Source organism: Trichoderma harzianum, assembly GCF_003025095.1.
Source record: "Trichoderma harzianum CBS 226.95 unplaced genomic scaffold M431scaffold_11, whole genome shotgun sequence".
Lineage (NCBI taxonomy): Eukaryota > Fungi > Ascomycota > Sordariomycetes > Hypocreales > Hypocreaceae > Trichoderma > Trichoderma harzianum.
Genome location: NW_020209259.1, coordinates 403,762 through 430,202, shown reverse-complemented (window position 1 = coordinate 430,202; position 26,441 = coordinate 403,762). Strand labels below are relative to the sequence as shown.

Here is a 26,441-nt window from a genome sequence, read left to right as displayed (position 1 = left end):
GGGGGCGGGCGCCTCGAGCAATAAATACGCGCAGGGAATCAGCGCCGGATCAGTAAAAACCGCGCTTTCTTTTTGCCTTGTGTGCCTTTTTTTTCCTCTTTTTTTTGCGCGCGCTGAAAGCTGCCCCTATTCCCTTTTCGGGGGTGGGGTGGCAGCAGACTTTTGGGTGCAGAGGTACTTGCTCGTTTGCTTTATTTTACTTGTGGTGCAGGTACCACCTGCTAGGAATTATTTTAGTGGTGTTAGTGCTGCTCTTTTTTTTGCTCCTGTGCACCTATTTTTTTTCTTAGTTATCCTGCTTCGGAAGGGCGGGATGCAACAACACGCGACTAATTATTTTGGCCATTGGCGGGGCTCCCTTTTTTCCCTCCATTATTCTGAGCTGACCAAGCCAGAAACTGCTCTGATTTGCCCCCCAGAGCTACCCAGCTCGGAGAAACATCGGCTAGGGAGCCAAGCGCGTTCTCTAGCACATCAAAACGGTGATCCTCGCAGCAAACGGAGCTTCTAGCGCGCAGGTACCTTGCGTTCCGGCACAGTGCAAACGTGCCCTGTAAACAAACGCGATGGTGCAGCATCCCTTCTGTGAAACGGTTGGTACTTTGCTGGTACGCGTCAAGTGCCGGAACACAGAGCAGAGCAGAGCAGTGCATCTCCTTGCGTAGATCCTTGTTTATGCCCGTCAGAAGGAGACTTGTAGCTGCAAACTGCAAGAGTTACAAGTACAGCATATGAGGATGAATCACAAGAAACTCAACTAAACGTATCAAGCTTGTAATAGATAACTTCCATTGCTTTCATGATAACATACTCTTTAGGTCATTGGAGAAGAGGCTCGTAGGGAAACAGGTAGGAATAGTACACTTGTAGGTAGCCGTCACTTTCCATCGCCCTTAAAACACCACATCACAGCACATCATGATACAAACGCCCGCAAAAAAAGGTATACAGCCAATACACCCCTCCTCTCCTCTGCTATAGTATTCAATACATAGAGCAAGGCAAAACCCAAACCCATTGCTCTCAAATTCGATTCGACCCTAGTCCAAGCCATCCAAGTAGCTTCCCAAGGCCCCCAAAGAACGCCAATGCCATGCCAAAAGACTCATCACCCTGCCCCGTGTCGTGATCATGTCTTTCCAGCCAAAAGACTCGTCACCTACCCCTTCCCATGTCGTGATCGTGTCTTTCCAGCCCAAGTTTTGCCCCTCATTCCAGCCTTTTGCAAGTCGCCGCCGAGCTTTCAAAGCTCGTGCCCAAGCAAACGAGTACCAGAAATGAAAAGTTTTTTCTTCTTAAAGGGGAAAAAAAAAGAGAAAAAAAGAAACCCCGAACCTCACCCTCTTTGTTGTTCATATTACACATGGCGGCTATTATGTGCCCCTATTATCAAATGCCCAAGAAAAACAAACCATCCAAAGCCTCTCCTAAAAAAAGAATTACTCATGAGCATCGTCAAATCAGTGAGTCGTCCATTGGTATATCGTCCTCAAAACTCTCAATCGCCTCCTTAATCTGCGGACCAGCCTGTAAAAAGTCGTGTTAGTCAATCTTGCAAGTGAAACCTTCTTGAATAGAGCTTCCTCGTACCTTTGGATCCAATGCCAAAGCAATAGTAAAGTGGCGGACCGCCTCCTGCTTCTCATTCATACTCCTGTACAGCGTCGCAAGAAGAAAGTGCACCGTGCCTTCGTCAGGGGCCAGATCCTTCAAGATAACAAGCTCCTTCTGTGCCTCCTCAATCTGCCCAACCGCAAGGAGAGTCCGTGCTTTCTTGTATCGTGTCGAAGCAGCGCGAGGGGCAAGCTCAACAGCCTTGCAGTAAGCACGCAGGGCGGGTAAGATCTGCTTCTGCTTCTCAAGTGCTGTTCCAATACACGTTACTAGAACTGCGTTGTTGGGGTTGATGAGATGGGCGGCCTGGAAATGCGTGAGGGCCTTGTCGTAAGCGCCTAGGCGCTGCTGGACTCTCCCGATGCCGTAGTAAGCGTTGTAATGCCTCTTGTCTGCCGAGATCGCCTGCCGATAGGTCGTGAGGGCCTTGTCGTATTCTTCGTTGGTTACATGCTCGTGTCCCTGCAGCGTGAAGCCATATGCAAACTTTGGGTCCAGTTGCGTGGCCCTCTTGAAGCACTTGAGCGCCTGTTCAGGGTCTCGTGCCAGAGACCAGGCGTTGCCCAGGGCACACCATGCCTGAGGAGAGTGCCATGAGGCATCCACGAGTTCGTGAGCCAAGAAGGAGAGCTCCGTCTCCCGCTTCAGGTGCCAGAGAATGGTAGAGTATACTTCCATGTCTTCCAGCCGTGACGGAGCCTGTGCTCGCATTCTCCGGAAGTACTTCTCGGCCTCGGCGTATGATGCCTGCTCGTAGTGAGCACGTCCCATCAGCGCCAGAACCCCGGGTGAGCTTTGATGAACTGCAGGCAGTGAACTCAGAGCCTGTATGGCCTCTTGGCATTGAAATTGGGACAGGTAATAGTACCCGCTCCCCAGCTTCTTCATCAGATCCATTACCCATCTCAAAGCCTCTTCGAGCCTTGCCGTATCAGGCTCTGCAATCTTGGGGACCGGATGAGGCGGGGCCTCCTGAACCTTGCCCATCTCTCCGTATTCTCCGTCACCATTGTGGTCTTCCATCCTGTTTCGGTTGCCGCTAATAACCTTTCCGACGTTATTGGGGCCACTAGAACCCGGCCGAACGATTCGAGAGACCGGGGGTCTAGCCTTTTTCAACTCTCGTCCAGCAGGGGGCCCTGTAGGAGCTGGCGTTGCCAAGTTCGTCTTGTTGGCCGACGGCTTTATCAATCGGGCACTTCGTCTGGTTGCATGCTCCTCGTTGTTGGTTGATCGTGATACCGGATGGCCGGCAAGCGTTCGTTTCCTATCAGTTGTCGAAATGACGCTGGATCGCGAGTTTCCGGTAGGAGCGCTAGGGGCATCTGAGATGGGCTCCATCGGCTGTTCTTGGCTGTTGCTCTTCTCCCGCGTGGCAGCGTTTCGTTTCGACCCCATTCGATAGTTCATTCGTGGCGGTGCCTCGAGCGTCTGGTCCATGTGCTGGACATTTCGGGTCCTCCTCGTGGGCGCATGGGGTGGTTCCTGCAGATTATTAGACCGGGACATCATTGCCTCTGCCGGTGGCCCTGTTGGGGTCTCAAGTCCTTCCATTTCAGACTGGTGATTGCTAGCCGAATTCGCAACCCTAAGCTTCGAATTGTGCATCTTGGTAATAAAGTCGCTCTCTGAATTTACCACCATGTTCTCAGACATGGGAGTCATGTCCCCGGCGGTAAAGCTGACGCCGAACGGATCAGCGGTCGTGTCAGATACCATAGATCTCATAGATGACTTTTTCGGAGGAGGCTGTTCAAAAGAGGCCAAGGTGGCGGTAGTGCTCTGGCTCAGCTCGACATGGACCAACGTAGTCAAGTCCTGGCCAAGATTCTGCAACAAGCTGTCGCTGGCTTTGAAGACATTTGGCACTCGAATCATCTTGACGCCCATGTCGCATAAAGCCTTGAAGGCATCCCATTGGAAGGCGTTCAACTTTAACGCCTCCTCGAAAGAGCTCACGGCTCTCTTTTTATCATCGTAGCCGCGGTACAGCTTCCCCAGCAGGCAAAGAACTGCAGGAGCGTCGGGATACGCAGATCGAGTGGTCGCGCTGTGCTTGCCCATGGTGTTTTTCTGCGACCACAAGCTTTTAGCCTTATCCAAAGCTGTGATGCCGTCCTTGAATCGCTCTAGCGCCAAGCAGGCTTGGGCAAAAACCCAACTGCAGCCCAAATTCACGCCGCGATATCCTGCCGGCTTACTGACGTCGTAGGCGGATCGGTTGTCTCCAAGTCGGAGATGACATAGTGACAGGAGGTAGGCGGCTTCACTGGATCGAGAATCTTGCGCGGCATATCGTTCGGCAAAGAAGAGGGCGTTATCGTATGAGCCATTGTCGAGATGATAATGAACCACCTGCCCCAAGAGGCCCCCGACGGCAGTCGGACTTGGCGCCATCCTGGTGGTGATGGTATAAGTCGCTGAAGACTGGCAAGGGTGTCACCGATGTACCGGGGCCATGAGACGCTTGTCGACTTTAGAATACCAAAATGACGAGGGGCAACACCGGGCCGTTATAATTCTCGGACAGGTCGTGCCGCACCGTCGTGATAGTAACCGTTGCTATAGGATCTCGAGAAAGAAGGCGAAATAGTAGACAAGATATGTTGCGTATGAAATGCTCGAGACAGAGGCAGCCAGTCGGCGCAAGTCGAAGAGGTTTGAATAAACAACGATATTATCGGCGGTAGTGAAGCATATACACGGCTCTGAGCGCTCCGTCCGCAGTCCCGAGTCACTCGTCCTCCTTCTCCTATATCGATACAGGAAAGACAAGAGCGCTGCAAGCGGCCGTGCGTCACAAGGCGGCAGAGACGTCCCGCGGGCGGAATGGAATGGCGGGTCTTAGCGAGCGTGAATGGGATGAACAGCGGCTTCGAGGAGAAACAGACTCCTGAACCGGTGCGAGTTTTGCCTGCCTCTGCGCTGAAGCAGTTCTGACAGGCGATTCTCGGTGCCTGGCAGCGGACAGCGTCTTGGATTCGGGTTCGAGTGGGCAGGTAAAAGGGAAGGGAGCGTGAAGGTTTGTGACTTTTGGCCGAGTCGCGGCGCGCAAGGTTCAGATGTTGTGGTGGTTTAGGTTGGCCCCAGGCGCGACGTACTGCCCATTGCCTAGCAACAGGGGCCACCAGTGAAGGGATAGCGGGCAGCCCGCTAAAGAACCAGGCGACCAGCCCACTGTATCCCGCCTGCGTCGTGCCACTGCATCGTTGGCGGGTGATGTCAGCCCCCACTAACGAGCATGTTGACAACATACCGCCACACGAGGGCGCCACAACCAAACCCCAGCCTTCTTTGCACCAAGCTTGGAGCTGGTGCAACCTTGTAAACTCTCCACCAGTCGAAGAAACCAGATTTCACCAAAGCTTTCAGTTGCAAAATCCTGCGCCATTCAACAGCAGATTGAACAATTCGAACAATGGCCCAAAAAGCGAAAAAGGACCGCGCAAAGTCCAACGCGGCGTCTCTAAACAACCTGCACATCGGATCCCTCGTCGTCCACGTGCTGTTCCTGCTCTCCCACTTCCTGCTCCGGTCTCGCTCTCTCCTCGTCTACGGTCTCCTCTCGGTCCCGAGCTTCATCTGCGAATACATCTTGGAATCTTCCGGTCGACCCAAATACGACGCTGCGACGGGGGCTCTTAAGACGTCGGGAGAAGACCTGGCGGCTGCCGGCTTGACGGAGTACATGTTTGATGTCATCTGGGTGACATGGGCATCGATCATTTCCGTCATCCTCTTTGGAAAATGGGGCTGGCTCTTATTTGCCGTGGTCCCTGCCTACGGCGCCTACCTGGCTTATGGTCTCTTCGGCATGGGCAAGAATGCAATGGCCCAGATGCAAAATCCTGGCGACGCCGGCAATGCTGCGCCGCAGGGGAACCGTCGATCACGAAGGACAGCTTAGATACTATATACGGATCTATTCGGGGTGGTCTATTCGAATGACTGGGGAATTATGCGAAAACAGGTGTCTAGGGTCTATCAAACCATTGTTCACCCACGTTGGGGTCGCTCTCCCGTCCAGCGTTCCAGCATATCATCGTCAACATCGCGGACCAGCACGTGAAAATGCTCCAGAGTCCTCACGCTCTGCAGGGCAACCCAGTTCTTGAACCATAGCACCTGATGCTCTCCTCCAAGTCCGAGTTTCTTAATGAAGTAATCGTTAACAAACGCCTCGACTTGGGCTCTGCTCTCAACCGTCAAGTCTCCCGACTCAGGGTCAGTGGGAATCTGGGTGCGAGTCCACACAACAATGTGCGTGATTCCAGGCGCCAACCCATAAGGCCAATCATTCAGCAGGACCTTGTAGTCCGACGCAGCAGCAAAGGGAATTTGGGATTCGGGCGTGAACGGCGGTAACCCCCATGCCTTGGGCAGACGGTTCTGGAGGATGTATTCAGTTATGGTGCCATACTTGGCCTTGGTCTCTGCAGTCCAAGAAATGTAACGGCGAAGATCCGAGGGCTTTCTTTTCAAGATTTCAAGTTGATTTGTGTCTTTTCAGCACGTGTTAGCGTGAATGAGCAATGCCATCGCCACCTTCTTGATAGACAAATTGAAGCCCAAAGGAGCGTGAATCCACACACCGATAATGTGCTTGAGGTCGTCCCAATCGTGAAGCTTGTAGTCCTCGTCCGACTGCGACAGCACCCATTTATCCACCTCGGTCAAGGGGAACGGCGCGTCCGCAATGGCCTGCAGGGTGCTCTGATCCCCCATCGTTTCCAGATTGAGATGCTCAGCTTAAACTGATCCGAAGCCACGGCGATGGTGAGAGCCTAAAAGGGCCCAGTCTGATTGACAGGGGAAGGCCGAGCGCTCAAGCAGCCCAGCTTCGTGTCCGTATTATGTAATGGCCACCAGACCACCTCGCAATCTCGTACTCGCAATAGAGCCTTGTATCCCAACACAATTACCCAAACACACCCCATATCCATCCCAAAGTCGCACGCCTCAAGCAGAATCCTTCGTTCGCGCCTCTTACAAGACGAAAATGTACTGAACGAGTCACCCTTCTGAAATACAACCCTAAGCCACCGACGTCTTGCAAGCAAATTAAAGCAACAACCTTGCCAAAACATTCCCAAATAGTTGCCGTTATAGGACGCCCGATCCGGGGCTTTCTCAAATCGGGGCGGGGGGGGGGGGGCCTTTGTGAGCCACTCGGAGGATTTGATTGACCCTTAATATTAGAGGCATCACCCCAGATTTTACTGTAATCTGCGCTGCCGGCGCCCCCCATCCCCTCTAGAGCCCTGGCAAGGCGGTGTTTTTTTGTTGAATATTACCTAAAGTTGTCGGTGTCCTTGTCTCGAATTTTTGCTTCCTTTAATTGCTGTTACTTCGTTCTTTCATATTCATTTTCTTCACATACTCTCTCACTCACTCACTCTCTTTATTTCTTTTCCTCATTTTCTTGTATACTATCGTCTTCGAATACTGAATTATCTTTCTTCCTTTTGTTCCTATTATTCTCTATTATTCTCTTTTCTTTTTTTTCTTTGTCCAACACCTACAGAGCACTCGGGGCAGTTTCTAGCCTCATTCGTTCATTCACTCACTACTCCTTATGATTTGAATCCGACCACCCAAGCAATCAAATAATCTTTGTTATAATAAACCGCTATGAGCACCCCACCGCCATCATGATCCTCGGACCCGTATCTCTCATCGACTGCCTCGTCTTCTGTATCTACCTCACTCCACAGCTCCTCTATCAAGCAGGCTTTTTCCCTACCGCAGCCGTCGTCCTCAGGGTCATCCCATTTCTATGTACGCCACGCCTCATCTAATAAGCAAAAAACCATGGTGCCACCCATGAGGAATCACGACATCTGAGACAAATTTGATCTGACAATAATACTATCGTGTTACAGTGGTCACGCTTCCTATCCAGTTCGTGTGGAACCGCTATTGCAGGAGCTATGCCTCCCACAAGTCTTCGTACCTAAAAGGCTCTACCATCTTCGAAGATGTCGTGATCCGGTGCGTGCGATATGCATTCGCCAGCATACCAGCCAACGTCGGCAGGGTCTTCTTTTCCAAGGACGTGGCGCTGCCCTTTTTGAGATGGCGCATGAAGAGACATGGATTTAAAGACTTTCCAGTCTATTGGAAAGAAGAAACTATTGGAGAGGTTCACACACCCCCCTTTTGAAACTTCATGTGCCTGGCTAACGTTCCGTATGCAGGGAGACGCCAAGGTCAAGGGAATCTGGATCAAACAGCGCGGCGAGGATGAGCCGGATATTGTGATTTACTACGCCCACGGTAAGACTTGTTCCATACGCGAGTTGCCGGAGTGCACTAACACATGCATGTACGACAAGGCGGCGGGTTTGCCATGGGATCGAGCTACTTCTACTTTGAGTTTCTTCTAGCATGGCATAGCCTATTAGTTGATGCCGGGTACCAAAACCCTGCCATCTTTGCCTTGGATTACAGCCTAGTTCCGGACGAGATTTATCCTACGCAGATTCTCCAGACGCTCCAGGGCTACAAGCACGTGTTAGAGGTGGCCAAGGATGCCTCCAAGGTGTGTGTTGCTGGAGACTCTGCCGGTGGCACGTTGATCCTCAGCATGCTGCTCGAGGTTGGGATGCAGGTGCAGAGCCAGCAGGCTATGCGAGTTAAATTGGGCAGGAAGGGCAGCCCGGAGGGGTTTCGACCAGACTTTGCCATACCGCGAATGGCCATGCTCATCTCTCCTTGGATCACGTTGGCTTCGAGCCTCCACTTCCCCTCCCCTGTCGACTATTTGAATAGAGGCACCCTCTGGAAATACGGGCACCAATACGCTGGAGACACAATGATACATGGTGGCATGGCGTCGCCCGGAAGGTGTGACGACGTCAAGCTGTGGAAAGCAGCCAGCCCAGAGCGCGGCTACTTCATCACCTACGGCGGAGAAGAAGTCTTGGCACCGGATATCGAAAACTTCGTGGGGCGTCTGGGCGCCGGCAAGGTTGAAATCGAAGCTCGGCGGTTCGACGGTGCGATTCATGCATGGCCCGTGGCGTCGCTGTTCCTGTCCAGCACGAGGAGGAAGCGGCTGTACGGACTGCGGACTATAGTAGGGGAAATTAGAAAACGGTTCGACAAAGCACCGGCAGGCAAAGTAAAGTGGGATGGGAGGCTGTCAGATTAGATCAAGTTCAACAATGTAATCATGGTGACCAATAGACGGAAAGTCGGGAACCAGAGCGCTGGGGGCTCGGCTTCGTCATTTCCTGATCAGCTCAGATTTAAAGCTCACTAGTTTTTATCATCGCACAGCCAGGGGAAGAGAAGAAGGAAGAGGAGAGGAACATGGTTGATGTGGTTGGTTGAAAATGGGATCAAGGAAATGCTTGCTTACCGACGGTGCGATTCGGTGCCTGGTGCGGGTTCTGCATCGTCTCTAGGCAGCTCCAGGCAGCTTAGCGCCAGCCACGCACAGTTGAGCTTTTAGCTGGGACTGATTGGACACGTCCGCTTGGGTGAGATGAGATGATGCGACGAGGCTCGTCCGCATGCCAGGTTTGCGTCAAGACAGGCCAAGGGCGAGATGCGAGCCTGGCAATGGGCGGAGAGAATGCGCACATCCCTTGCGTGCCAGGAGAAGCGCCTTTTGACGATGGAAAGATATGGACAATCAAACAATATACAAGTAGCAGTAAGCAAAGCGCGCGGGCTGCCGGTAGGTCGAGGTATTGGACAGTAGCCATGACGTGAAGAGGTGCAAATGCAAATGCAAACGCGGTTGCATGACGACAAACAAGGCTGCGTGGTGAATGGGAAATGGAATGGGCGTGTCAGTGTCATCCAAGAGCCGCATCGACCCAACGCCACGCCCACGCCAGATGCGCTGCCACACGTCCTCAACCTCTTTGTCTGAAGGAGGGAAAAGGGCATTGGATTGGATCCAATATGCTGTGGTGAGGTGAGCCACAAATATTCGAGGCTGTTCAACCTTCATAGCGACACGCCCCCTCCCCTCCCCTCCTCTCTCAGACCCGTCATCAGCGGTGCTACCAGCCACGGCTCCAAGTCTCGTCCAAGGCAGTTCTCCGTTCTCGGTAGCTCAGCCTAGGGCGGGCGTCCAGCTGGCGTTGGTGTTGGTTACCTCGACCTCCCTCTTGTGTGCTCCGAGCAGTGCAGTTTGCGAATCGAACTCCTCGTGGCTGTCGCCCCCTCCCGATTTGGTGCAACTTGGCCATTAGCCCAGCAGGCCGAGCTCAGGCTCAATGCTAACGGATGCACATATAAACGCCCGGCCAGTCCCTGCTGTCGCTGCCAAAAAAAAAAAAAAATTGACCCCTCACACGAAGCCCCCAAGGCCGTATGCACATTCAATCTCATGCGCGCAAAGGGCCAAACGCCGCATCGCAGCCACCCCCATTTCCACTTTTGGTCCGCGGTGAGCGCTCCGTCACCGAAAGCCGTTCTGTGACATTTCGCTGTCCGGCCTTGGTGTAGCATCTCATTAGCTGTTGCCATATGACTGTATCGCCCCGGAATATTTCTCTCACTCTCACTCCTCTTGGTTGAAATCTTGCCGAGACGTCTGACTGCGCAAAGCCACTCGGCGTTTCACATCGCGCATCTGATTTCCCAAGAGAAATAAAGAAATAAATCACAACAAGACTTGCTTGGCAGGATCTTTCTAGACGCCTTCCCTTTCCCCACTAGCGAGAACGAAAACCGGGAGAGCGTTACCAAAACAAAGAGGGAAGAGAAGAGAAGGGGCTTTGGCAAGAACAAAAGGCGACTCAAAACCATCGACTGAGAACAAGCCGTCTTTTTCCTCATCAATAGCTAGATGTCTAGCTTTGAATAAAAGAACCCTTCTGATATAAGTTGGCTTCATCCCACCCTCACACCAACGTCGTCGCCTCCGCTTCCTGTCTGCCAGCGACCCGTCAGTTGAGTACTAAATGAAGGCATGCGACTTCGAAGAGTCAAGAGAGAGAAAAAGAGAAAGCGACAACGAGAACAAGTAATCGACCATCCATCCGTGCATTAGTCTGGGTTCTGCCCAGCCCCTGCTCAACCAACAGCGAAAAGGCATCGCCATCACCGTCGTTTATCCCCCCGCGAGTTCGGCATCAGCCCAGCATCAGCATAGCAACCTTGCTGCAGCGTGTCATTTCATTGGATTGACCGCTTTGCATTGAAAATCGGCTGCAGCCAGCACTAGCGCCGCCGCTGCAGAAAAAACGTCGCTGCAAGGGGAACGGATTTGGGGAAGAAACAGGAAAAAGAGACGAAGGTTCCCTGTCGGAGGAGAATCTGGTGCCCGGTCCATTGTTTCCCGGGCCACTGATTTGCGCAGGCCACTGCCCTGAGCAGGCGAGGTTGATGCACTAAAGCAGCGCTAAACAGCCGCTGGAAAAAAAAAAACAATGTCGGCCGAAGAAACGTCGAATTACGCGCCACGGTCGCCGGACCTGTCGTCGTTTTTCTCGGGCAGCCCCACCCAGGCCGCACCTCAGCAACTCCAAGAGTCAGCAAGCCACAGCCAGGCTGGATATAAAATACAGCCTCCCGCCGACCACTTTGGAGCCATACGAACCGACACTTCCTCCTACTACGTACCTCCCCCCTACGGCGCCTATCCACAGACCCCAGTAGCAACACCCACCGGCCAGCCTAAACACGAACCCTATTTCCCGCCGCCGACTCGACCTCAGCGAGCGCAAGGCTTCGAGGCTCTAAATCAAAACGCCGCACCTCCCGTATCGTACAGACCCGACGAACGGGGTTTCAGACCTTCGCTGCCTCCATTATCCACGTCGACCGACCCTTACCAATCTTTTGGAAGCTCTGGCCTTCCATCGTCCTCATCCTCAGATATGCCGCCACGAAAGGTAGTGGCGCCTCCGCCCCCTACCCCAGCCGTCGAGCCGTCTCCTGTCCGGACAAAATTCCCGACGGCCCGGATCAAGCGGATCATGCAAGCGGACGAGGAAGTAGGCAAAGTCGCTCAGCAAACGCCCATTGCTGTGGGTAAGGCTTTAGAGCTGTTTATGATCCAGCTCGTCACAAAGAGCGCAGATGTTGCCAAGGACAAGGGTTCTAAGAGAGTGACAGCGTCCATGTTGAAGCAGGTGGTGGAGGCCGACGAGCAGTGGGACTTTCTTAGAGAGATTGTCGGCCGCGTGGAGAATGAGAAGGATGGTAGCAAGTCCAAGGCCAAGGCCGAGAGCGAAACCGACGAAGAGATGGTGGAGGAGCCCAAGAAGCGAGGCAGAGGTGGCCGTCGTAAGAAGGTACAATGACCTTGAGCACGCATGCTTGATGACGGGTACGAAGATTGGGATGACTGGCGTTTACTGGCAAAAACCATACCATATTGTTATTTTCATACAACGGCGTTGGGGACGGACACATTCGGGGGGGTGGAACTCTAGATGGCCATGTAGTTGTGAGGCTCTCTATCTAGATGCGCACGACAACTACGTGAGGTGTCTTGGTGCTGTAACCATTTTTTCTTTTTTACCACCACATGTCCACTATTATAATAGCTTCCATCTTTCACTGCCTAGTAGTATTTTCCAGCTTAAGACGAAGAAGACAGAAATATGCATGCAGCGTGCATGTTGCAGTATCCTTACCGTAGTATACCCCCCTTTGCAAGGTTGGAGTTTCTGATGAAGCGGATGGCTTGTGACGGGTGAAGCCGCTGTGTTTCACAAGCTGGTTGCGACGGCGAAACGGAGCTGTCAATGATCCGTGTTGTATTGCGGCCCTCGAAATGTTTTTTTATCCACAACGGCGCCTCAATGGGGAATCCTTCTATGCCTGCTAATGCGCAAGGCAATTGGAACCCAAATCCTACGCGACGTACGAAATGCCGCCGTTTATGCACGTGTACAGTATGTTGCTGGTGGTGGTCCAGATCAGATGAGCTGCATTGCATTGGATGGGCTTGGGGTTTGGGCTCCTATGTGGTGCTAGATCGTGAGCGAGTAAGAGTTCAGGGGACGGTTTTGGCCAGCCTCCGCCGGGAGTGCGTGCAGCAGAGTCAGGTCAACTTTAGGTAGGTACTTGCTGCACATGGCATGCGCGTACAATTGAGTACATTGCGTGCGCATCCGCTTGACGGAGAACTGCTGCGCTCCGTATGACCACGAATCTGGGTTGCGAGATGCTTGCAAAGTTCAGTGGCTGCGGACAAATTTCCTTGCAATTCCAGTCGAGAGGCAGCTGGCTAGGATTTCGGAGGGCAAAGTTTCCTTACTCCGGGCTCCGAAAAGTCCATTTACCAATCTGTTTCACGGAATTAAGCAACCAGGCCAATCTATTGCAAGGGCTTTGAATTGTAAATCAGCCAGGTACCAGCAGTTTGATTTAATTTGATTGATTGATTGATTACATGTACATGATTCCAGCAATGTGTGGGCGGACTCTTCGTGTTCCCGCCCACAGCCAAACTCACCTACCAACTCGGGCTAAAAGTTGTCATACGGCAAACCCAGAGGAATTGAAACGGTGCCACCATTTCCAATAGACGCCTTTAAACACGCAGCTCCCCTGGCGGACCCCTAAAAAACAGCTGGAGGTGCCAAGTGCTACTACTAATGTAACTACTGGACCTATGTAGAATGTGGTAGCCGCCAGAAACGTCAGGCACTAAAGCGGTAACAAGTGGACAGGTCACTCACTCCTCCAATTGTGTTGCACCAAGTATGTGCGAGACCCAAACCAAATACTTGGACTTTGATTGATCTCCGCCTCGTCCGCCTGCCTCGACGCCAAGGCTTTTACTCTACTCAACTTAACTCTACTCTCCCCTCCCTCTTCGACTTTGATTCTTACATCTGCCCTGCTGCCAGTTGTATGCGCGCTGTTCCATACAAACAACGAGCTGGCTTCCGTCTCCAATCCCCCGCTTCGAGAGCCATGCGAGACCGGCTGAATCCTACTTCGCCTTCCGCCCTCATCTAGATGAGGCACCGCCATCGCAACCGCCAATTCGATCCTTCTCATCCCTCAGCGTCTTCTTGCTGCCTCGCGTGACCCAATGTCGTGGGACTTGCTGCAGCGATTCCTCGAATCCGACGTCTTCAATGCGAATCCCTTCCTCTCCGTCTCCTACCTATCGTAAGTAGCTGTCTTTCTTTGTCCTAGAGCTTCTACATAGCTCTAGCAGCTCAGCAGTAGCAAAGCCTCTATGTGTATAAGCTAACTCGTGCCCTTTGTTGTCTCGTAGCCGCTATGCCGACCATGTAGGCATTCACTATGTCCTGTGCAACAAGCTGCGACAGTTCCCCTACGAGGACATCGAGTTCTTCCTGCCGCAGTTATGCCACCTCATCATAAGCGTCGACAACGAGTCAATGGCTCTGGAGGAGTTCTTGTTGGATCTATGCGAGGAATCTGTAACCGCCGCATTGTTGGTACGTACTACGAAAAATACTATAGCCAAATAAGTCGCCGAGTGCGACATGAGAGGAAACGACACAAGGCTTGTTCGCGCCCACCGGAATGCTGACCTGGTTGCTTGCTACAGACGTTTTGGCTCTTCCAGACATATCTGCATGATTTGTCGTCAAATCCGCAGTCTAATGCCTTTCAGACATGTCGTCGAGTCTACAACAAGGTGCAGCACATCGTGTTTGGACTTGCAGACACTGCGCGGCACCACAAGATCAAGGAAAACGTCCTGCCCGTCACGGTGCTCTCCAGCTTCGTCCTTGCGAGTGTGGCCCTGCCAATGATACCGAGATGGGCCGGTCCCCTTGCAGTCGCGCAGGCCCGAAAGCCGCAGCCCATTACAGAGGATAATTCGGACGGAAGCGAAACCCCAAAGCCCACGGCAAAGGCTTCCTCGACAAAGCCCACGAGGGCAAACACCGTCACCAGTCCAATCTCGAAATCCCGGCGCGCCAAGGAGCCGTTATCCCCGAGCGCATCCGATAACAGCTTGGACAGCCGACCTTCAGCACGACGAGTTAATTCCCAAGCACCAGCCTCTCGTTCACCGTTGAACCCGGACTCGAAAAGACCGTCTGCCCTGGAGATGAAATCCCTGGAAGCGAGGCTCAGCACCGCATCTCTACCTCTACCATCCCCAAGAGGCCCATCCCGGCCAGCAACTCCCGTTTCTGCGGGGGTGAACCCACGGCCCACAGATGGCATCCACAGAAGGCATTCTCACCACTTCAAATCGGCTTTGGGCGCTACAAGCCTGTCACCAGCCCAGAAATCGCAGCTTCTGAGGCAACATTACTTCAGATCACAAACTCAATTCTTGTCCGCCCTTGAAGGCATCTCCAACCGACTGGTCGCTGTGCCGAAACCTGCCCGCATGAGTGCTCTGCGAGCTGAGTTGGCCCTGATTGGAAGAGACTTGCCAGCCGAGATCGATATCCCCATTATTTGCCCGCCGACGCTGATCGATGGGGCGCCGGGCAAGAGTCGCCATCATCGAATTGTTCGGCTCAATCCCGCCGAGGCAACGGTCCTGAACAGCGCTGAGAAGGTGCCATATTTACTAATGATCGAGGTGCTGAGAGAGGACTTTAACTTTGATCCAGAAGTCCCGGATAACCAGCGGCTGTTGACCAGTCTCCTTGGCGGCAGCGGGCCCTCAAAAAGATTGTTTGACCTCTCTTCAGAAATACCCAGGGTCGCTCAGGTCGTTCCACCTCCCGAGCCAATTATAGACAGCGTGTTCGAACCAACTTCTGGCGATTTGGGAAGCTCGCCACTCCTCAAGGCTTTCGATGACGAGCCTTCCTCCATCGGCTACCACTCAAAGCACTCTACTGACCAGCGATTCTCTAGCGGAGCAACCACCGCGTCTACAACACTAGATGCGATTACGCCGCGGACGTCAGGGCCGTATTCTTCTAGATCTCCCAGTCCTGGCTCTCGGCGGCGGATGACACTCAACATGGCTCGCGCCGACCAGCCAGATTTCTCAGCATTGGCTACGCACATGAGGACGGCGTCGCAGATGCTGGCTCAGCTCGAGGCCACGAGCGGCAAACGACCAAAACACGAAGTGGCTGCGATTAGAGCCAAGATCATTGCGAGCATGCAAAGCCTCGAGGAGCAGAGCTTCGACGCAGATGAGCACGGCCCTACGTTTGACACCATCATGGCCAAGGCCAGCACAGCCAGCGCCATACAGGCCATAGACCCGGATCTGGACGAAGAAGAGGCGGCACCAATTGATCCCAATATCAACGCTAGCGCGGGCAGGGAAAGGATGGAAAACGACATCAAGACGGGAGGCGTCCAGCGCCGCGGTGATCGCGACGACCCTAGTGCGGCTGTCTTTGGAGAAGCCTGGGAGGCCAAGAAGGAGCGAATTCGCAAGTCGTCGCCCTACGGATGGATGAAGAACTGGGATCTCGTGAGCGTCATTGTAAAGACGGGTGCCGATTTGCGGCAAGAGGCTTTCGCATGCCAGCTCATCAATGTCTGTCACAAGATTTGGGTGGATGCAAAGGTGGATGTCTGGGTCAAGTTGATGCGCATTCTCGTCACCGGAGAGTCGTCTGGCCTAATCGAAACGATCGCCAACGGTGTGTCCCTGCACTCGCTCAAGCGAAGTCTTACGCTCGCATCCATTGAGGCTGGAAATAACCCCCGGCATCGAATCGCTACGCTAAAGGACCACTTCATCAAGGCTTTTGGCCAGCCTGACAGCAAGCCCTACAAGGCTGGACTTGAGGCTTTCAAACGTTCATTAGCAGCGTACAGCATCATCTCCTACATCCTCCAGCTTAAAGACCGGCATAACGGCAACGTGCTGATTGACAGCGAGGGCCACATTATTCATATCGACTTTGGATTCATGCTTTCCAACTCTCCTGGATCGGTTGGGTTTGAGGCTGCGCCTTTTAAGCTCACACACGAATACGTAGAGGTCCTTGGAGGAGTGGGCTCACAAGACTATGACGATTACAAGAAGTTGTGTAAACAAGCTTTTCAGGGTAAGTTGATTCCATTTTGTAAATCAAAACAAGATATTTGGCAAATTCAGTCTAACGAACCTCTCTTAGCCCTCCGACGGTCAGCGGACTACATCATCGACCTAGTCGCCATGATGGGCCGGGACTCGAAAATGCCTTGCTTCGCCGTCGGCGTCACGCACGCCACGACGACGCTCCGCCAGCGCTTCCAGCTGCATCTCAGTGCCGACGAGGCGGAGAACTTTGTCGAGACGGACTTGATTGCCAAGTCGTACGGCAGCTATTACACACGACTGTGAGTTATATAGATCTCCCCTTTTTTCTGGCTTGAAAAGAAAAGAAAGACTAATGTGCTCAAAATTAGGTATGATACTTTCCAATATCGCACTCAGGGTATATACTAGGGGGGTGGTAAGTGTGTATGGGATTGCTGTCAACATTCGAATAAAAAGGGCGGTAGTTGGTCCATGACTGAAAGGAATGGACATGCAAAAAACTTGGAATATACTTGAGCTACATTTTAAGCACTTCTAGCTATACATATATCATATATGCGAACCGGCGTTGCTTTTTTGGAAGGGGGGGCGAAAATACAAAGCCTAGAAGGAGAGAGAAATATTACATATTCAACCCAGCCAGGTCATGAACAAATATTGACCCAATACTTTGATACTTATATATGTCTTCACGACATGCTTGAAACAAATTGAGTTAAAATGCAAAATAGCTGTTGACTATTTCTTGTGCCACATATGTATGTATTTACAACGCATGCTAGCCTTTGGGCTCCCAATTGTATCTGGAGTCGATATTTGCTCCATCGTCATTTCAAGTCCAGCCAAGTTGAGCGAGTCTCTCTCTCTCGTAACCTCCTGATTGGCCGTTCAGTTTCTTTTCTTCATCGATACTTGTGCAAAGTCCATGCGATCCGCAAACAAGAACTTGTTATCGTCTGGGCCAGGCTGACTTCCGCCGCGTTTTGTTTCCGTCCAGAAGAGCTTCTAACCCCAACGTCCTCCCTCCCTCTCAGCCTCCAGCCTCCGCATCCGCTCCTCGCCGTCCCCGTCGACAATGTCGTTGCGCCGGCTGCGTCGCCCCTTGCGGCCCCCGTCATCGGCATCGTCTCGGCTGCGTTTCGAGCCCGCCAGCCCCGCGAGCCCGGCCATGCGCTGGGCTTCTTTCAGCAGACGTTCGCGATTCCGCGCTTCTCTTTCCAGAGTATGCGCATCTTTCTGCGGGGCGGAACCGGCCCCGGTACCTCGAGGGCCCCCCTTGATGTCAAAGCCACGCGGGCCCGTTGGCGGGTCAAAGCCCTTGTCGCCGCTGGGAGTGGCAGTGCCATCAACCGAGTGCTTCCTACTGCCACTTCCGTGTCGGCTGCCGTAGTCTCGGTCTCGGTCTCGGTCCCTGTCCCGGTCACGATCTCGCTCTCGATCCCGATCTCGGTATCGGTCCTTGCGGTCCTTTTCCTTGCGGCCACTGCTGCTATCCTTGTCGCGCTCTCTCTCCTTGTCGTGACGTCTGGAGGCGTGCTCGTAGTCTCCCCGGTCCCGATGAGATGAGCGGTGGTTCGATCTTTGGCGATCATCCTCTTCGTCTCTGTACTTGTCCTTGCGCCGCTCATAGTCTCGGTCCTTCTCCTTATCTTTGCGGCTGCGGTGGCTGGAACGTTTGGCATCATCGGGAGAGGCCGATCTGGACCGTTCAACTGCTTTATCCTCCCTTAGCCGTTGAGACGACTGTTCGTCATCCTCGTCGTAGTAATGTCTTCTACTGCTCCGGTGTTTCTTCCGACGGTAAGAGTCATCTTTATCCTCCTCTCCTACAGACTCGGAAGGCTGACGCCGTTGTCGCCTGTGGGAGCCCCTATGTCCACGGCTGCGACTTGGGCTGCGGCTGCTGCGATCTAGGCTTCGGCTTCTACTACTTATTCTCGAGCCGGAGCGCTCTGGCTCTCTGCCTCGGTCGCGATCTACTCGGTCTCGCTCCCGGTCTCTCTCCTGAGCGCCATTGAGGTCCTCAGTTGCTCCCCCTCTATCACGTTTATCGTGATCTTTAGGCCGCTCTTTGCTGCGATCACGAAGGGGATCACGGTCTCGCACTTTGTCAAGGTTAGGGGTACTACTTCTAGAGCCCGGTTGAGTAGTTGGGTTCGACGGTGATGCCTGTGGCGGCTGCGATATGACGGCAGCAGGTTTTTGCACCGGCAAGCCACTATCTTCAACTTGAAAACCCCTGGCTCGCAGATTCAGCAGGCTAGTATTGGGCAATCCTTGACGCATGGCCTTGGGGCCCTTGGGGGCATTAATAGGTGCATCCGGCGCCGTCAAAATGGAGCGGATGGCCGCCACGCCATTTCGGTTCTGCATACTAAATCCGTCTGATTGGGCTGTCGACGGGCGCATGGTGCCGGCGGGAAAAGCTTCATTGCCTAGGGTCTCACGAGATGCAGCTTCGGAGGGATCTTGTTTAGACCCGTCAGTACCTTGGGCATCCGATGCCTTGGCCTGGCTTGCGCCTTCGTTGGCATTCTCGTCAGCCTGAGCACTTGCCGCCGTCGAATTCAGCTGCTGCCCAGCGTCACCTTGGCCTTGAAAGGCAGCTGCCCCTTGTCCTTGGTTGTACTGGGAATATTGGCCCTGGTCATGATAGTTCATGGCGCCGCCTTGTTGGTGGTAGCCACCCCGGCCATACCCCCCATAGAATCCGCGGCCGCGCCCACGGCCACGACCGTAGTTGTTGCGACGATAATCATTGAAGTGGCCATAATTACCTTGATTGTATCCTGTCTGGAATCCTGAGTTAAAATTCCCAAAGTCACCAGTTCCCATGCCTGGGCCATTTTGATTGTAATTATTTTGGTCGAAATTCCATGACTGCTGTGCACCGTTCCAGTTATCATTGGAGCCTTGTCCAAATCCTCCTCCAAAGCCCCCCATGCCGTTCATGCCCATGCCTTGAAAGCCTCCGTTCATGTACATGTTCTGCATCGGGTCCATGCCCATTCCCGGCATGCCTGCTGAGTGGTTAGTAACTTGGAACAGTGCTTCAAATGGGAAAGCCAGGACGGTGAGGAGCCTTACCCATCATAGGAAACCCACCAAAGGAATTGGGTCCCATTCCATTTTGCATGGCCATCATCATTTGCATTTGGTTGAAATCTCCACCAGGAAACATCATATTCTGTTGAAATCCACCATTCGCTGCATCAGATGCACCATATTGCTCTTGGTCGTTGCCGGTTTGGTCAGCACCATCCTCACCCTCAGCAACCGCGGTTTGCTCTTGACTGTTGGCCGTGCCATCGTCTTCATCTGCGGGGGCCTCGCTTTCCTGAGCTTCAGTAGCAGCAATCGGTTGCTCTTTCAAGGGCTCTTCCGTGCTATTTAGTGCCGTCTCCTGCTGCAGGCGATGCGATAGATTAGTATACTGATCGCGGGTTCGGTTGGCTGATCAACGGTAAAGCCCATACCTGTTTCTCCTCTTCGTGGCCAGTGGCTGGCTCATTAGCCTGCTGCGGCGCCGTATCTTGTGCAGGCGCTTCTCCACTGGCATCTACTGTCTTCTCGGCCGGCCCTTCTACAGAGGCTGAGGCTCCTTCGTCGGGTAGCAATGGTTTCGGTGCATCGACCGGTGTCGGAGGTGTAGAGTCATTGGATTCCTTTGGCCGAGATGCCTCTCGCTTCTTCTCCGCTGTGCGCAGGAATACTCTTATAGTAGTACGCAGCGACTTGTTGGGGTTACAATCCGCAGCGGATAACGGAGAATGCTCGCAAACGGGGCACGACTGGGGGAGGTTCGAGTGGCCTATCCACGATTAGAGCTGATCCCAAAGAGCCTTGGTCAACAACAGAGTTCGACCAAACGAACGTACATGTTTCGCAGATGGCCTGTTCACAACAAGGCAGCCGTAGGGCGTTGACAGCCAGCTTGCTGCAGTTGGCGCATCGTAGTTTGTGTGGGATATCGTCGGGAGCCAACGAGCTGCGTGCCCAGTCAGTATCTTGCATTGCACAGCGGGAACTCAACCAAGCGGAGAAAAAGAAGAAGAAGAAGAAAAACGTACTTGATCAGCTCAGCCTGAGCCTCGGAAATGGACAGGGCCATGTCGCCAGCACCAGGTCTATCTGCGCTTGACGACCATGAGGTTTCTAGAGAAAAGGCCCAAGGATCCCAGATGCAGATCGAAGAAGGTCCCGGAAGAAGCAGAGAAGGGCCACGTCACGGCGTGACCTCAATGAGCCGCGGCACCACAAATCATTCAGCACCGGGCCACAGTCGCAAGTCAGCAATCGGTCAACCCCTATGAACAAGTTCTGGTGCAAGATCTGAGATTGTGAGGAGTTTGACGCGCTTCGAAAAAAAGAAGTGGATCTGACAGCGGACGGCGAGTTACGACAAGCAGCCGCTAGCAGCGATCAGGGCGTCACGTGCCGGCCTGCTTCTCTGAGAAGCGCAACGAAGCCGGGCTGAGGTTACACTTTAATAGCAGCCTTAGGTTTAAGTACCAGAAAGGTCATTTATGTAGTAATTTAGGTGATAACATAATTGTAGATGTCTATTATGCTGCTTCGCTTTTACACAGCTTTTGCCTTTTTCTGAGAGACTTTGAGGGGCCAACAGGTGACCAATTAAGGTGGTCGAAATAGCCAATTGCAGCCTGAGCCTGGAGCCTCGGCGAATCAGTGTACGGCAAATATCAGCAAGTACATAAGATCTCAACATCACCAGTATTGAAAAGGCATTGGTATGATATGGAGGTCGACAAGGTAGCATCGGCCAAAGATGAGGATACATTTACACCTCAGAGGGACTGCCTAGTAATTTAATAGAGCACTTACAGCTCCTGGTCCTAATGCAATGCTACAGAAACACTGGCTCCCAGCTTGGCCACACCAAAAGTCAGACGTTGGCGAGGTACTATTGTAGCAGAAACTGGACGTCTAAATAATATGGAAAAGATATGGCGCACAAAACTATAACACGCGAATGACTCCTGGAACGCAAGACTCTGACTCCCGAATGACATGCCATAACAAATCCGACCTCATCTGACGGGTAGCGCAGCAGCGGTAGCAACCGACAACATGGTGCTTGTACCTTGTATAACAATTCAAACATCTCCCATCTAACAGGCACATCCATCCTTTGCTCCGGCATCCCTTGGTCCTGATAGGTTTACCCTCTGCTCGTCTCCAGCCCTGTTAGCCGTGCCCGCTGCGCCGGCTCCCCTAGCACTCTTGAGAGACGTCTCGGGGATCGCATTTGCAATAGCTGTGAAGACTTCGGTAACATTGTGGCCCGTCTTTGCACTCGTCTCGAAAAACAACAGGCTCTCCTCTTCAGCATACGACTGGGCTTCCTCTGTTGACACTTTGCGGGCATCGCCGTCTTCCCCGCCCTCGGCTTCCTCGCTTGCACCATTTGATTCGCCAGCCAAATCTAGCTTGTTTCCTACCAAGGCGATGACGATGCCGGGCGAGGCTTGTCGTTGGAGCTCGGCGACCCAGTGTCTGGCCTTGACGAGGGATGTGGGCTTGGTGATGTCGTAGACGACAAGGGCGGCCTGGGCGTTTCTGTAGTACATGGGCGCCAGAGAGGCAAATCGCTCTTGACCAGCGGTATCCCAGATCTCAAACTTGATGGTTCGGGTGGGCAGGTTGCATTTTTGCGTCAGGAACGCCGCTGCGAGGCACCGTTTAGCTGATGACGAGAGCGGGAGGGCTGGCGGGAGGGCCGGGGGAGGCATGGCTTACCACCAATAGTCGGCTCCTTGTTCTCTTGGAAGTCGTTGTTGACGAATCGCAAGACGAGGGACGACTGCGAGCACAAGTCAATAATGCTGTTCTACCACAGAGCAATCGAAAGTGACAGGCGAGGATTGGCGACCTTTCCGACTGCGGCTTCACCGAGGAGCACCAGCTTGACGCTGCTGCTGGGTTTGGGAGCTTCCGCCATCTTTACCGGCTCGTTTCGGCGGCGTCTGCTTGCGACTTTGGAGATACGGCAAAAGCGACTCCTCTTGGAGGTGCAGAAGAGTACAGATTTGCCAGGCGATGTGCGTGGGCTGGTGGATTATTGATTATTGCTGCCTCTCAGCTGCGGGCGAGTTCTTTGCATGTACGAGTACAGACACAGTGCTGCCAGTAATGCGCGAAGATGGCGCTGCTTCCAGCAAGCAAATTCCAGTGGGTACCAAAGTACCGGTTGCATGGCAAAGAGGCGCAACGATGACGAGGTCCCTGCGAACCAGCCTGCGCACCAGCCACCATTGCTGGGTACAAAGGGTGAGCTGCCTGAAAGGTAGAGAGTACTTATAGTAGCACGGCGACTACTTCGCCAAACTGAGTACTCTTTACCCTGTGCGGCAACCGCTTAAGAGTTCCGAGCTTTGCTGCGCCCTCGGCGGGGCAGCCTCGGCCAAACGTTACGCCTATGCCCGGCCACTCCCCGCCAAACTTTTTGGGCCTGATCTGCCGGCAGAAAAAAAAAGTTGGTATGGGACTAGTTTCTGCTGCAGGCGCGAATCTTGTTGAAGATTCAAGCAATTTTTGTTTTGCATTTACACCTCGTCGCCAGCGTCGACAACTCTGTGCAGATTCTCAATCCAACGGGAATTTGAGGATTGAGACAGTCGTCAAAATGGCCGGGCCACACGCGGCGGCATCAAAGGACAAGCCGTCCAATCCAAACAAACGAAAGCTCCTCGACGACAGCGACTCAGAATCAGATGATGGAGCAGCAATTGGAAGCTCAAGCTTCAAGGTGAATGAGGAATATGCACGCCGCTTCGAGCATAACAAGAAACGAGAAGAGAAGCAAAGATGTAGGTTCCAATTAGACTTTCCCATCCAATGCAAATGTGCTCTTCCCTCTAACATATACAAGTGGAAGAGAAGATCAAGAGGGAAGAGGAGAATGATGATTCATCTTCTACCGATGAGACAGAAGACGAAGATGGCTTCCTTGCAACCGAAGATCTAGACGCTCAAATCTCGGCCACGCTACAAGCCATTCGGAACAAAGACCCCCGTGTCTACGACAAGGATATTACTTTCTATCAGCCCGAAGACGAGAACGCCGAAGCAACGACCAAAGAGAAGAAGGAAAAGCCAGTTTTCCTTCGCGATTATCAGCGAGAGAAACTCTTGAGAGGCGACATTGGTGGCTCAGATGACGAAGAGGAGGCACCAAAGACATACCAGCAAGAGCAGGACGCAATTAAAAAGTCCCTTCTGTCCGAGATCGACGCCGCCAAGGGTGAAGACTCAGATGAGGATGACGAAGATGAGGACGGCTTCATTAAGCGGAAAGAGCCAGCACAGACAGATTCAAACGGTCTACACCCCTCTAGGGCAAAGGCCGTGAAGCTCTCCGAAGTCGATGTGAACAATGCAGACAGGGATCCTGAAACCTTCCTATCAAATTTCATGGCCGCTAGAGCTTGGGTGAATGAGGAAGGCTCAAGATGGGAGGCTTTTGAGTCCGACGACGGAGAAGAAGACAACCGGGCGGAAGAGTTCGAGCAGGCCTACAATCTGCGATTCGAGGATCCAGAAAAGAGCAATGAAATTCTAAAATCATATGCCAGAGACTTTGCGGCTGCACGATCCGTCAGACGAGAGGAAAAGACTGGCAGAAAGCGACAGAGAGAGCTTGAGCGTGAGAAGAAGGAGGCAGAGAAGGAGCAACTCCGTGAAGACAAGGCCCGGCTACGAAAACTGAAGCTTGAGGAAACCGAGGGCAAGCTTCGCAAGATTAAGCAGGCGGCCGGAGCGTTTGGCAAGGAGTTGACGGATGAGCAGTGGATGAAGTTCCTGGATGACGCTTGGGAGAACGATAAGTGGGAGGGTGAGATGAAGAAGTGGTTCGACGAGGGTTACTACGCCATCAACGAAGCCAATGTAGCTTCAGATGACGACGACGAGATGGATGTCGATGAGGAAGATGGTAGCAAGAAGAGCAAGAAGAAGGCCCCTAAGAAGCCCAAGTGGGACGACGACATCGATATCAACGACATTATCCCTGATTTCGAGGCCGGCGACGAAAAGCCAAAGATTGCTCTATCAGACGACGAAGCCCAAGATGGCGATGATGACGACGAAGACGAACCATCCGCCAAGAAGCTCAAGTCATCAGATCACAAAAAGGCCCGTCAAGAATCGCAGAAGAAGGCCCGTCAAGAACGCACAAAGCTCGAGGCCCTCGTCGACGCCAAGATGCACCTCACAGACCACGACGTGCTCAAGGGCGAAGGCTCCGGCGGCTTCCGGTACCGCGAGACCTCTCCACAGGCCTTTGGCCTGACGGCACGCGACATTTTGCTCGCGCCGTCAGACAAGGTGCTCAACGAGTTTGCCGGGCTGAAGAAGCTCGCCACGTTTCGTGACGTGGAGAAGAAGCGCAAGGATAGGAAGCACCTGGGCAAGAAGGCTCGTTTGCGCCAGTGGCGGAGGGACGTATTTGGCGGCGAGTTTGAGCACACGGGCCCGACGTATGGGTTTGAGCGGGTGGTTGTGAAGGAGGACGGCGAACAGGAGGAGGATCCGAAGGAGAAGAGGAGGCGGGAGAAGAAGAGCAAGTCAAAAGCTGCGGAGGGCGAGGGAGAGAGCAACATTATTGGCGATGTTGATGGGACGAGGAAGAAGAGGAAGCGGTCAAAGGGGAAGAAGGCCGCCAAGGGGGAGAGTGAAAGCTGATGAGCCTCCTTTTTTTCTTTTTTTCTTGATTATTATTTTTAACGCCTATGGGTGTGTTTGCGGCATGTGTACATTTTGTGAAGAAAAAGAAAGACATTATACTATGGCTTAGTTTTATAATAGTGTCATATATAGATGGGATTTAGATTTCTACTTGTTTTTTATGATACCATGCCCTTTGAGTATGAATCTCGTCGATGCTTCGGCTTTCGAGCCACCATCATATTTACATCCCCTTGTCACTCACCAGTTCTCTTCACATCGACACATATCACCAATCTAGAGAGGTGTAATGAACACATCATCATTTACATCAAACACACATACACACGCACGACTCAAAAAGTTCAAAATATAAAAAAGAATAATCATATCCTGTAAGAATAAACGTTAGGCATTTACATTGAATACACTTTCAGGCGAAAAGACACGCCCCAACTCCTTTCCCCCTCCCCCCCAAAATTCTCCTCTCATTCTCTCTCTCCCATCTTCAAAAGTCTCTCTCTCCGCACAACATCATCTCTCTCTCCCAAAAACGGTTCCCCCAACGGTTTTTGATTTCTCCTCAAACTCCGCCGCTTGAGCAAACGAGCAAGCAAAGGGAATTTCCAGCAGGAAACATTAAAGAAAAAACGACCCCATCGATCTTTCATCTATCGGTAAATCAAGAAAGAAAAAGTAATAAGCTCAAACAAAACACGTACACTCTTCCGGCTAGGAAAGAAAAATAATAAAAACAAAAAAGTTCATGGGGCGAAAGAGGAGCTTCCATCCCAGAAAAAAAGAATAATGCAGAATGCAGAGTCAACGCAGCATATCATCAAAAGTGGTGTATCAACCAACAGGTTCCAAGGCTTTTTTCTTGCTCTAAGGTGCTGATGCTTAGCTTGAGGGGACGAAAACTGTCATATGTGTCGCAAAGTTATGCCCAGGGAAGAAAAAAAAGCAGTCATGAACCGAATTCAAATGTGACGAGTCTTTTTCATCCCAAGAAATTATGCCTTAATTAACGGTTAAAAGGATAAGAAGGAGGTAGTGGCGAATTTGAGAAATGGACGGGACAAAGCACGAAGCCATAGCCCTCGTCTGTTCAAAATGCAAATGTGTGCGCCTCGAAGGCTTCGTAGTCGTAACAAGGTCAACTGCGCTCCTATGTAACAAAGTTCGTTTCGAAAATTATCCAACGCTAGAAGGAATTTAGGTGTGTATGATGATG

At 52.5% G+C, this 26,441-nt stretch overlaps 10 protein-coding genes across 10 annotated transcripts; 5 read left to right on the top strand and 5 right to left on the bottom strand.

The window, feature by feature from the left end:
- Positions 1 to 1,455: 1,455 nt before the first annotated feature.
- On the bottom strand, positions 1,456 to 4,011 carry M431DRAFT_484629 (hypothetical protein; the record flags this gene model as incomplete). Its single annotated transcript, XM_024916218.1, has 2 exons — positions 1,456 to 1,527; positions 1,591 to 4,011. 2 exons carry the CDS (start codon positions 4,009 to 4,011, stop codon positions 1,456 to 1,458), a joined length of 2,493 nt encoding a protein of 830 aa, XP_024771336.1.
- Positions 4,012 to 5,032: 1,021 nt separating this feature from the next.
- M431DRAFT_497932 (hypothetical protein) lies at positions 5,033 to 5,521 on the top strand (the record flags this gene model as incomplete). The annotated part of the gene is made up of 1 exon (XM_024917650.1): positions 5,033 to 5,521. One exon carries the CDS (start codon positions 5,033 to 5,035, stop codon positions 5,519 to 5,521), a length of 489 nt encoding a protein of 162 aa, XP_024771335.1.
- Positions 5,522 to 5,610: 89 nt separating this feature from the next.
- Positions 5,611 to 6,339, bottom strand: M431DRAFT_484627 (hypothetical protein; the record flags this gene model as incomplete). Its single annotated transcript, XM_024916217.1, has 2 exons — positions 5,611 to 6,116; positions 6,207 to 6,339. 2 exons carry the CDS (start codon positions 6,337 to 6,339, stop codon positions 5,611 to 5,613), a joined length of 639 nt encoding a protein of 212 aa, XP_024771334.1.
- Positions 6,340 to 6,995: 656 nt separating this feature from the next.
- On the top strand, positions 6,996 to 9,045 carry M431DRAFT_510816 (hypothetical protein). The gene is made up of 4 exons (XM_024919543.1): positions 6,996 to 7,392; positions 7,497 to 7,756; positions 7,812 to 7,890; positions 7,950 to 9,045. The coding sequence occupies exons 1-4, from the start codon at positions 7,266 to 7,268 to the stop codon at positions 8,765 to 8,767; spliced, it is 1,284 nt and encodes a 427-aa protein (XP_024771333.1). The 5' UTR covers positions 6,996 to 7,265; the 3' UTR covers positions 8,768 to 9,045.
- Positions 8,882 to 9,617, bottom strand: M431DRAFT_224615 (hypothetical protein). Its single transcript, XM_024913590.1, has one exon. It carries the CDS (start codon positions 9,511 to 9,513, stop codon positions 9,067 to 9,069), a length of 447 nt encoding a protein of 148 aa, XP_024771332.1. The 5' UTR covers positions 9,514 to 9,617; the 3' UTR covers positions 8,882 to 9,066.
- Positions 9,618 to 11,522: 1,905 nt separating this feature from the next.
- On the top strand, positions 11,523 to 11,777 carry M431DRAFT_38373 (hypothetical protein; the record flags this gene model as incomplete). The annotated part of the gene is made up of 1 exon (XM_024914732.1): positions 11,523 to 11,777. A coding segment is annotated over one exon (255 nt), but the record flags the coding sequence as incomplete, so codon positions are not given.
- A 1,847-nt stretch (positions 11,778 to 13,624) lies between these two features.
- M431DRAFT_92491 (hypothetical protein) lies at positions 13,625 to 16,930 on the top strand (the record flags this gene model as incomplete). Its single annotated transcript, XM_024924365.1, has 5 exons — positions 13,625 to 13,704; positions 13,814 to 14,000; positions 14,114 to 16,547; positions 16,617 to 16,821; positions 16,891 to 16,930. 5 exons carry the CDS (start codon positions 13,625 to 13,627, stop codon positions 16,928 to 16,930), a joined length of 2,946 nt encoding a protein of 981 aa, XP_024771330.1.
- A 597-nt stretch (positions 16,931 to 17,527) lies between these two features.
- Positions 17,528 to 20,633, bottom strand: M431DRAFT_497927 (hypothetical protein; the record flags this gene model as incomplete). The annotated part of the gene is made up of 5 exons (XM_024917649.1): positions 17,528 to 19,542; positions 19,610 to 19,928; positions 19,999 to 20,333; positions 20,401 to 20,510; positions 20,593 to 20,633. 5 exons carry the CDS (start codon positions 20,631 to 20,633, stop codon positions 17,528 to 17,530), a joined length of 2,820 nt encoding a protein of 939 aa, XP_024771329.1.
- A 643-nt stretch (positions 20,634 to 21,276) lies between these two features.
- On the bottom strand, positions 21,277 to 22,690 carry M431DRAFT_510812 (hypothetical protein). Its single transcript, XM_024919542.1, has 3 exons — positions 22,416 to 22,690; positions 22,283 to 22,346; positions 21,277 to 22,211 (listed from the first exon to the last, which is right to left on the bottom strand). The coding sequence occupies exons 1-3, from the start codon at positions 22,482 to 22,484 to the stop codon at positions 21,655 to 21,657; spliced, it is 690 nt and encodes a 229-aa protein (XP_024771328.1). The 5' UTR covers positions 22,485 to 22,690; the 3' UTR covers positions 21,277 to 21,654.
- A 352-nt stretch (positions 22,691 to 23,042) lies between these two features.
- Positions 23,043 to 25,385, top strand: M431DRAFT_510811 (hypothetical protein). The gene is made up of 2 exons (XM_024919541.1): positions 23,043 to 23,352; positions 23,415 to 25,385. The coding sequence occupies exons 1-2, from the start codon at positions 23,169 to 23,171 to the stop codon at positions 25,223 to 25,225; spliced, it is 1,995 nt and encodes a 664-aa protein (XP_024771327.1). The 5' UTR covers positions 23,043 to 23,168; the 3' UTR covers positions 25,226 to 25,385.
- The last annotated feature ends 1,056 nt before the right edge of the window (positions 25,386 to 26,441 follow it).

Excerpts from the sequence above, each read along its gene's own strand:
- M431DRAFT_510811 (XM_024919541.1), top strand. The coding sequence starts at position 23,169 with ATGGCCGGGCCACACGCGGCGGCATCAAAGGACAAGCCGTCCAATCCA. Across the intron at positions 23,353-23,414 it reads ACGAGAAGAGAAGCAAAGAT|TGGAAGAGAAGATCAAGAGG; the intron begins GTAGGTTCCAAT and ends AACATATACAAG.
- M431DRAFT_224615 (XM_024913590.1), bottom strand. The coding sequence starts at position 9,513 with ATGCCCTTTTCCCTCCTTCAGACAAAGAGGTTGAGGACGTGTGGCAGC.
- M431DRAFT_510816 (XM_024919543.1), top strand. The coding sequence starts at position 7,266 with ATGATCCTCGGACCCGTATCTCTCATCGACTGCCTCGTCTTCTGTATC. Across the intron at positions 7,757-7,811 it reads AAGAAGAAACTATTGGAGAG|GGAGACGCCAAGGTCAAGGG; the intron begins GTTCACACACCC and ends TTCCGTATGCAG. Across the intron at positions 7,891-7,949 it reads TGTGATTTACTACGCCCACG|GCGGCGGGTTTGCCATGGGA; the intron begins GTAAGACTTGTT and ends ATGTACGACAAG.
- M431DRAFT_510812 (XM_024919542.1), bottom strand. The coding sequence starts at position 22,484 with ATGGCGGAAGCTCCCAAACCCAGCAGCAGCGTCAAGCTGGTGCTCCTC. Across the intron at positions 22,347-22,415 it reads GTGAAGCCGCAGTCGGAAAG|TCGTCCCTCGTCTTGCGATT; the intron begins GTCGCCAATCCT and ends TTGTGCTCGCAG. Across the intron at positions 22,212-22,282 it reads CAAGGAGCCGACTATTGGTG|CGGCGTTCCTGACGCAAAAA; the intron begins GTAAGCCATGCC and ends GGTGCCTCGCAG.